The sequence below is a fragment of the Selaginella moellendorffii genome, unplaced genomic scaffold (assembly GCF_000143415.4).
Source record: "Selaginella moellendorffii unplaced genomic scaffold, v1.0 SELMOscaffold_8, whole genome shotgun sequence".
Lineage (NCBI taxonomy): Eukaryota > Viridiplantae > Streptophyta > Lycopodiopsida > Selaginellales > Selaginellaceae > Selaginella > Selaginella moellendorffii.
In genome coordinates this window covers 366925-374777 of record NW_003314269.1, presented here as the reverse complement: position 1 = coordinate 374777, position 7853 = coordinate 366925, and the positions used below count along the sequence as shown (strand labels likewise).

The 7853-nt window shown below is 50.5% G+C and overlaps 4 protein-coding genes across 8 annotated transcripts; 3 read left to right on the top strand and 1 right to left on the bottom strand.

Annotated features, from left to right (window-relative positions):
* The first annotated feature begins 6 nt into the window (after nt 1-6).
* Nucleotides 7-876, top strand: LOC9634694 (peroxidase 50). Its single transcript, XM_002967157.2, has 3 exons — nt 7-15; nt 79-244; nt 376-876. The coding sequence occupies exons 2-3, from the start codon at nt 172-174 to the stop codon at nt 768-770; spliced, it is 468 nt and encodes a 155-aa protein (XP_002967203.1). The 5' UTR covers nt 7-15; nt 79-171; the 3' UTR covers nt 771-876.
* Nucleotides 808-2517, bottom strand: LOC9631657 (nucleolin). Of its 3 annotated transcripts, XR_002992017.1 has the most exons (6): nt 1891-2517; nt 1737-1811; nt 1478-1672; nt 1330-1395; nt 1136-1223; nt 808-1067 (listed from the first exon to the last, which is right to left on the bottom strand). XR_002992017.1 is itself a non-coding variant. In XM_024671922.1 (5 exons), the coding sequence occupies exons 1-4, from the start codon at nt 2446-2448 to the stop codon at nt 1366-1368; spliced, it is 858 nt and encodes a 285-aa protein (XP_024527690.1). In that variant the 5' UTR covers nt 2449-2517; the 3' UTR covers nt 808-1067; nt 1330-1365. The 3 variants fall into 3 exon arrangements, 2 of the variants coding, with proteins under 2 accessions (XP_024527690.1, XP_002966835.2); XM_024671922.1 differs by lacking the exon at nt 1136-1223; XM_002966789.2 differs by lacking the exon at nt 808-1067 and having other exon boundaries at nt 1074-1223.
* Nucleotides 2518-2519: 2 nt separating this feature from the next.
* On the top strand, nt 2520-3508 carry LOC9631656. Its single transcript, XM_002967156.2, has 3 exons — nt 2520-2671; nt 2731-2945; nt 3106-3508. The coding sequence occupies exons 1-3, from the start codon at nt 2579-2581 to the stop codon at nt 3404-3406; spliced, it is 609 nt and encodes a 202-aa protein (XP_002967202.1). The 5' UTR covers nt 2520-2578; the 3' UTR covers nt 3407-3508.
* Nucleotides 3509-3510: 2 nt separating this feature from the next.
* Nucleotides 3511-6730, top strand: LOC9634693 (long-chain-alcohol oxidase FAO4A). 3 transcript variants are annotated; one of them, XM_024671919.1, is made up of 5 exons: nt 3511-3614; nt 3665-3809; nt 3866-4376; nt 4437-4706; nt 4758-6730. In XM_024671919.1, the coding sequence occupies exons 3-5, from the start codon at nt 4119-4121 to the stop codon at nt 6531-6533; spliced, it is 2304 nt and encodes a 767-aa protein (XP_024527687.1). In that variant the 5' UTR covers nt 3511-3614; nt 3665-3809; nt 3866-4118; the 3' UTR covers nt 6534-6730. The 3 variants fall into 3 exon arrangements, with proteins under 3 accessions (XP_024527687.1, XP_024527689.1, XP_002967201.2); XM_024671921.1 differs by having other exon boundaries at nt 3580-3614; nt 3744-3809; XM_002967155.2 differs by having other exon boundaries at nt 3580-3614; nt 3671-4376.
* The last annotated feature ends 1123 nt before the right edge of the window (nt 6731-7853 follow it).

The following is a 7853-nucleotide window of genomic DNA, read 5'->3' as shown; positions in this document are numbered from 1 at the left end:
GAACTTCTCCAGCTCGTAAGCATCAATCGATAAGTATACCGGCATCGCCTCACTGACACTTTCCCCTGTGCTTCAAAGATTGGAGGACGCGGCTGGGATGTAAGGCTTGGAAGAAAAGACGGCAGAGTGTCACTAGCTTCGAGAGTTCCCGGGAATTTGCCGAACGTAAACATGTCAGTTGCTCAGCTCACTTCATTCTTTAAAACTCGAGGATTCAGCCAAAGAGAATTGGTCGTCTTGTCCGGTAAGTTTTTGAAAACCGCCCCTGTGACCCTGTTAAATTCCCCTGTCCCGTGTTACGAATCTTCGATCATGCCTGTTCCTGATTTTCCTGTTCCTCCTTGTTTCCCTGACCAATTTTCCTCCACTGAGCAGGAGGCCACAGTGCTGGTTTCGCTCACTGCAACAAGTTCATGGACCGGATTTATGGCAGAATTGATCCAACCATGGATACCGGTTACGCCAGGGGTCTCAGAGGTACATGTCCCCAAAGGAATCTGGACCCGACTGTCGTTGCCAATCTCGACACCACCACTTCCACCACGTTTGACAATGTCTTCTACCAAAACCTCCAGAGCAAAAAGGGCCTTCTCCGCTCTGATCAAGTGCTATACACCGACCCGAACACTAAGAAAGTCGTGGACTCGTTTGCCTCCAACAACACTGCCTTTCTCATTGAGTTCGCGGCGGTCATGGACAAGTTGAGTGCCTTCAAGGTAAAGACAGGCTCTCAAGGTGAAATCCGGAAAAACTGCGGGGTGATCAATTAGTGGTACTGTCCAAAACTATGTACGGGGAAAATAATACCTGGATGATTTTTTTTGATCTAGACAAGTTGATAATAACACTCGGTTCGCTTCTGTAACTTTCAGGTCATTAATCTGGAAGAAAAAGAAGAAAAAGAATCACTTAGCTCATATCCCATCGAATAGAAGCGTGTTTGCACGTGGTCAGGAGCGATTCCGTGTTCACAAACCGCCATCTCTCGTTGGTCGCTAGTCTTTCTCAAGACTACAGCTACGATTGTTCAGATCCTCTGGAAAAAATTCTCTCCACGCAAAGCTTATCTGGAGAGTTGACTTAAAATCATAAAGTAGCGAACGGGAAAAAAGACATACAGATCGCTATCACCTACACGACTGATCGAGACAAATGACGCTGGAAACTGGAGACCGAGACTCTCGCCATTGAAGAAGCAAGCACCGCGATTAAGATCCAAAGATCTAGCACACAGCACATAAACGCAGACACGCACGACGATCCACCACCGCAGAGACGTGTACATTTGTGAGAGATACTTCTGGAAAAAATGACTCTTTCCATACCGACATTTTGAAGAAAAACAGATCAATAGATGCCTAGCAATCAGCAACCATGTGCCTTCCATCCGCGTTCCTGGAGGAAGCAAACCAAACTGTAAACAAGCCGGGGAGAAACGCAACCGCGCAAAGTCCAAAACAGAAGAAACAAAACATACTTGTCGTGAATGTGGCCTCTTTTTTCGATCCATCTCGACCTTCTGCTTCTTCTCGTCCATCTCTGCCTTCCGGAGGCTTGGCCTGTATAGAAGGAGTACGTGACCGATCTTACCAACGACTTGGGCCTCTAAACCGTGCTCCAAGTCCAGCATAACTTGGCTTATATGTGTTGGACAATTGTCAAGGACCCTCACCTACAGTTATAAAAGCAGAGAAATGTGGTTGTCCATTGCAGAGAAAAAAGAAAGTATGGCAAACCTTCATAAGTTCGTTCTTCTCCAGAGCGTCGCCCAAACACTTGAGTGAGTTAGGAGTAACTCCCCACTTCCCTACCTGCACGAAAGCAAAGCGTTTCACAGTGAAGAAGAAGAAAAAAAAAAAAACTATATCTCAAACAAAACAAAAAGCTTACGTGATGAAGCGCAATGGATTTTCCCAGCCGATGTGCATGTCCACGGAGCTCTTTCTTTTCTTTTTGACTCAATGGTGGAAATCTCGACTTCCATGGACCCGGTTTCTTGTTTTCGGTCCCGGTGTCTTCGGCACTGATCCTTTTTATAATTTCCAACTCGCCCGGATCATCATCGTCATTGTCAGCAAAATTTTTTCTGGCTTCCAGAGAGTCACCCTCTTCTTCTTCTTCTTCGTCATCATTTTCTTCCTCGTCTTCTTCGTCATCAAGCTCATCTTCCTCGTCTTTTTCTTCTACTCGAAATATTTTCTCCTTCTTCGCCACAGCGCCAGTGCTCACCATTCCCCGGAATGCCAAGCTCGACCATGCCGGAATGACCTGCTGCCGGGAGATTGATACCCTACACACCTGTGGCGGATAGATTCGAGCAGCGAGCCGATTGATCCTCCAAACCCGCCCCTTGAGCACTGGGAAGCACGTCGCGGCGACGCTGGATGCCACCTTCGCCATCGCCGCTGGCAATGTGGCTCCTCCTCCTCCACTCCGGCTCCAAATCATCCCTGCATTGGGAGGGAAAACGCTAAAACCCTGGAAGGACTCAATTAGGGCGCCTGGGGATCTTCATATTTTAGGGCTCCTCCCTGGAACCCTAAAAAACAGGGATCTTTTTCTCTTCGTGTTTTCCGCCATGGCATTGGGACTCGTTGCTCGGGCGGCGCTCCTCGTTTCTACTCTGGGCGCGCTGGCTTTCATCCTGGGGATCATGGCCGAGAACAAGAAGGTATTGTGAAATTGCGTGATTCTTAGCTCTAGGCACTGAAATTCCGGCTTGATTTGCAGCCCGAAAGCGTGACAAGCACGACAGTGAATGGCATCACGATCTGCCATTACCCTAGCGATGCGAGCATCTCGCTGGGAGCCGCGGCAGTGGCGGTGCTCTTCGTCACGACCTGCGTAGCTCTCGTTGCCTTGTTCTTTCCCTACGATGGGAAGCACATTCCTCACAGTGCTCTCTGGAAGAACGCCGCGTTTACAACATTCTTCGTGCTCAGCCTGTAAGTTCCTCTGTTCATTCAGGTAGAAGTGGCAGAATTCCGCGGATCTCATGGACTTACAGTTCTTTTCTTCGTTTTTTTGTTTCGTAGAAGTTGTCAGATCTTTTATAGAGTTCCTAGATTGAAGGATCTCATGAAAGCTCGTTTTTTTGTTTCGCAGAGCTGTCTATCTCACGGCCGAGGGGCTCCTGCTGTGGACTACGATCAGCGAGAGCATGCATCACAAGCAAAACAAGCACTATCACTTGGCAGCCGACGGGTGCCCGACGGCAAAGACTGGCCTTTTCGGTGGAGCGGCGTTTTTGGCTCTGGACAGCACGCTCTTCTGGCTCATTTGTCTCATGCTCCTGGGAAACGCTCGCGAGGATCACTTCGGGATGGAGGATGAGGCCTCCATGAAGGGAATCTACGCGGAAATCCCTCACGACTCCACCGTCATCCCTCCCGCGAACAAGGTCTGATATGAAACAGCGAAGTTTTACCCTGGCCTCCCGCAAGTATCTTCGCTCCTGAAAGTAGGCCCGTTATGGAATATACAACCATTGACAGACTGATTACCATTCTCTCTTGAGCGTTGTCGCATTTGCTTTGTTTTTATGTTTGATTCTCATTCTCTTTTGGCTGGCTTTGTTTTGCAATGTCGTTGAGCGCGATCAAGAGAATCAAGAGGTAAATGCTCTCCTTGGTTAAGTTTGTTGACCAAAACTTGTTTTTTGTAGGTACAGATGTGACAAGCCAAGCGTCACTCACTCACGAGATTGGATTTTCTGTCCATCCCTCTTTCTTTTTCCGTTGCAGAGAGATGGACCTATATAGTGAACACATCATCACGGGCGCATATTGAGAAGTTCCATCGATATGAAGGTGATGGTTGTAGTTTCCAGTTCCAGCTATTGAAGGTTTAACCGAAGCGGTACAAGAATTTCTTCAATCCTCAACGAAAGCGGACGAAGCGGTGCAATCGCAGCAGCATTCAGTACTTTCGATTCTTACCATCAATGCGGGAATCGTGAGGAGCATTGGAGTGTCAACCACTATTTACTTCTCCGGAATATTTTTGGAGTTATCAGAGAAGATCCTTCTCCTTGCTGGAGTAGAGCAGAGGTCGCTGGCCTGGCGTTTATAGCGCGCCGGTCTTTCTTCCAATCCAGCGGAACAACGGAAGCTGGAGCTATGTCTTCCGCCACTGCTACTGGCTGCGCTGTTGAAGATGGCGATGAGATTTCCAAGCTCTTGAGCTTCACTCATCCGGAGCTCCGGGGCGGAAGCAGGCCTTTGAAGCACAGCTTCTCGCTGAGGCAGATGAAAGTTCTTGACGCCATTTGTGACACTCTGGTGCCGTCGCTGCCCGTGGAAGCGAGCAAGCAAGACAATTCAGCCAAAGCGAAGTTTTTCGAGCTCTCAGCGTCCGAGTCAGGCATCGTTCCGGAGGTAAAATAACTTTTTCTGTTTCTTATGAAGCGCAGATTTGATTTCGACGTTTGACAACAGGTCGCTGGGATGATCTGCGCGTGGACGACTGCTCAGCAGTACTTTCTGATCTACATAGCTTTCCTGATGCTGTCCACTCGCCTGGGGACTCTTTTACTCGCGGGCTTCAGCTGCGTCACCACAGAGTTCCCGTTCGTGCAGCCTTTTCCCCTCCTGGAGCTCGGAAAACGCGAGAAGATCCTCCTCAACTGGTCTCGAAGCATCTTTCACAAGCTCCAGATGCTCTTCAAAGTCGTCAAGTGCTACACCCTCTTCAAGTTCTATTCCAGGGTCATGACACTTGCTCTCTTTCTACATCCTTGCTGATCCTTTCTTCTCCAGGCTGACAAGAAGGGACGAAACCCCGCGTGGAAGGCCATTGGCTACGAGGTCCCGGAGCCAGTCCTGGAACACGAAGAGCCGCTTCCAAGCCCTCTGGAGCGCAGGCTCGTGGATGCCAAAGCTCCAGACTTCCAGTCCCGGCTGGCGGAGCTGGGCTGCGCAATGCTGGACAAGGTCGACCATCTAGAGGAAAGAAACGATCCTTCCACCGCCAGCGGCAAGGACTTTGGGATAAAATGCGACGTGGTGGTGGTAGGCTCTGGTTCCGGAGGCTCCGTCATAGCCGCGAGGCTCGCGCAGCAGGGATTCAAGGTGGTGGTGCTAGAGAAAGGTGGCTACTTTCCACGCCGGGGCCTCTCGCTGCTCGAAGGTCCGTCCATGAAGGCCATGTACGAGCAAAGTGGAGCTCTCACGACGGAGGATGGCTCGGTGATTCTCCTGGCCGGGACAACTCTAGGCGGGGGCTCGGCCGTCAACTGGGCCGCGTCGCTCAAAACTCCAAAACACGTGCTGGACGAGTGGACGTCCCTGGGGCTGGAGAACCGTTTCGGGGGGCCCGAGTACCAGCACGCGATGGAGGCCGTCTGCCAGAGGCTGGGCGTCCAGGACGGCTGTACGGAAGAGAGCTTCCAGAACCGGGTGCTGCGGCGGGGCTGTACGGAGAAGGGATATTCCGTGGGGGACATCCCGCGGAACGCCGCGCGGGATCATGGCTGCGGCTTCTGCGGGTTCGGCTGCCCGGCGGCCGCCGCGGTGAGGAAGCAATCGGCGTGTGACACATGGCTCTGCGACGCCGCCACGGCGGGCGCTGTGGTTGTGACGGGCTGCCGGGTGGACCGCATTGTCACCGCGCCGCAGGGTGGGCAGGGGGAGAGGTCGTACAGGGCCCGGGGTATATCCTCCCGCGCGGGGGAGGCTCGCTTCTACGTGGAGTCGCGCGTCACGGTGGCGGCGTGCGGCGCGCTCTTCACGCCGCCGCTGCTCCGCCGGAGCGGCGGACGGAACCCCCACATTGGCCGCCACCTGTCGGTGCACCCGGTGGTAGCGGCGTGGGGCTACTTCCCGCGGGAGGATATTCTGCCGGGCAACAGCTACACGGGCGGGATCATGACTGCCTTCTCCAGCGAGGCGGCGCGGTGGGACACCACGGGGTACGGCAGCATTCTAGAGACGCCATGTGTACACCCTGGCAATTATGCAGTGCTGGCGCCCTGGAGATCCGGCGTGGATGCCAAGCGCCAGATGCTCAGATTCCCGCGGACGGCCACGATCATCGTCCTCAACCGCGACCGGGGCAGGGGGACCGTCGATGAGACGCCCGGCGGGAAGCTCATTTTGGATTATCCGCTCTGCTTCTCGGACAGGGAGAGCCTCGTGGAGGGGACCGAGCTCGCTGTGAGGGCGCTGGTGGCGGCCGGGGCGGAGGCGGTGGGATTACACTCCGTTGCTGGCGAGATCTTCTCGGTGGATCAATCTTGGACGCCTCTGCAGCGGGAGAAGGAACTGGAGATTTTCTTGAAGCGAGTGCTGGGGAGAATGTTTCAGAGGCTGTCCACGCCGATCATATCTGCCCATCAGATGGGAAGCTGCCGGATGGGCACAGATCAGCGCTGCTCGGTGGTAGATCCCAATTGCGAGAGCTGGGAGGTGGAGGGGCTGTTTGTGGGCGATGGTAGCGTCTTGCCCACTGCGTCGGGAGTGAATCCCATGATCACGATCCAGTCGATCGCTCATTCCACCGCCACTCGCATCGCAAGATCTCTAGCAGCACGATGAAGAAGCCAAGTCACGCGGAAGTCAGCACGCCTCGCAATGGGTGCCTCGTTTGCTTACCGCGATTAAAATGCCTCACAGTGATCAGGACAATTGTTATTTAATCATGATGATATTTTTCAATCATGCTGCCAAACACCATGGATCTAGAACTATGAGCTCCATGGTAGCGGAAATGGAACTTTACATTGTTTGGGACACACAAATAGAGAACCTTCACAAAGGTTTCATTGCCCGATGCCGTTGCATTCCTGGGGCACCTCGCAAATCCGAATTGTTGGAGCATGTTAATCTGTGGATCCAGCAGCAGCTGCAAAGAGGCGAAGTTATTGAGGAGCTTTTTCTCGCGGAACTCCTTTGCAAAGAACGAGGAATCAACATCGCGATCATTGAGGACGATTCCCAATGCCATCTCGGCTCGAGGAAGGCATCCGGCCTCCTGCGAGCCAAATATCCCTCCACCAGCCCAGTCGTCTGCAAGCGTGGTGATGAGCTTGTGGATGGCAGGCGTTATTGGAAGGAATTATTAAAACTCTTTCAGGGCCAAGAGGTGCTCTATAGCTGGAAGTTTGTCCAAGATGATTGCCCTGCTATTGCAATGGGCTAGCAAGTAGCCAGTGGATGAAAGGAGTATCAATTTCTTAGTCTGGCCAGATCCTAGGCTAGGAGTTTGTTGAGGTCATCAATGATGCTTCATATATATATACATGTGTTCTATATATATATTACTTTGTCTAAGTAATATTTTAATTATAATATTATAGTATATGAACTATTCATTTGAATTTGGTCTAATTCCCATCTGCATTCACCCATATATATACATATATATGTATGTATATATATATATATATATATATGTGTGTGTAAATGTGAGGTTTAAGTGTATGGCTATGATGCTATATACTAAAATTAGCATAGTGAGATTTTAATAGCCATCATCAATTTAAACCACTTTCTTTTATTTGTGCAGATTGAAGCATTCTCCCAAACATTTTTAAATGCACATTTGAATATGTCGATGATTGTGATGATGCCTTCTAACAATTATATCATCTTTGTCAAGAGTTATTTGAGTTAGTGATAAAATTTAGCATTCATTTCCGAAGCTTTTTGCTTCGTGTGAAGACAAATATGTTAGAGTGAATCAAGTTAGGAATATTGTGGCTAGTACTTTATCAAGATTTTGTAAAACTTATGAATACACTTGCTTCAACCACTTTTGATGATGCTTTGTTTGGCAAAATGTTATGAGACATTGTTTCTTCCACTTTTCACTACACTTCTTTGAGTTTTACTTTTTATGAGAGATGGTTTTATTCT

Excerpts from the sequence above, each read along its gene's own strand:
- LOC9634694 (XM_002967157.2), top strand. The coding sequence starts at position 172 with ATGTCAGTTGCTCAGCTCACTTCATTCTTTAAAACTCGAGGATTCAGC. Across the intron at positions 245-375 it reads AGAATTGGTCGTCTTGTCCG|GAGGCCACAGTGCTGGTTTC; the intron begins GTAAGTTTTTGA and ends TCCACTGAGCAG.
- LOC9631657 (XM_024671922.1), bottom strand. The coding sequence starts at position 2,448 with ATGATTTGGAGCCGGAGTGGAGGAGGAGGAGCCACATTGCCAGCGGCG. Across the intron at positions 1,812-1,890 it reads AATCCATTGCGCTTCATCAC|GTAGGGAAGTGGGGAGTTAC; the intron begins GTAAGCTTTTTG and ends GCTTTCGTGCAG. Across the intron at positions 1,673-1,736 it reads AGAAGAACGAACTTATGAAG|GTGAGGGTCCTTGACAATTG; the intron begins GTTTGCCATACT and ends TTATAACTGTAG.
- LOC9631656 (XM_002967156.2), top strand. The coding sequence starts at position 2,579 with ATGGCATTGGGACTCGTTGCTCGGGCGGCGCTCCTCGTTTCTACTCTG. Across the intron at positions 2,672-2,730 it reads TCATGGCCGAGAACAAGAAG|CCCGAAAGCGTGACAAGCAC; the intron begins GTATTGTGAAAT and ends CTTGATTTGCAG. Across the intron at positions 2,946-3,105 it reads ACATTCTTCGTGCTCAGCCT|AGCTGTCTATCTCACGGCCG; the intron begins GTAAGTTCCTCT and ends TTTGTTTCGCAG.
- LOC9634693 (XM_024671919.1), top strand. The coding sequence starts at position 4,119 with ATGTCTTCCGCCACTGCTACTGGCTGCGCTGTTGAAGATGGCGATGAG. Across the intron at positions 4,377-4,436 it reads AGTCAGGCATCGTTCCGGAG|GTCGCTGGGATGATCTGCGC; the intron begins GTAAAATAACTT and ends GTTTGACAACAG. Across the intron at positions 4,707-4,757 it reads TCTTCAAGTTCTATTCCAGG|GCTGACAAGAAGGGACGAAA; the intron begins GTCATGACACTT and ends TTTCTTCTCCAG.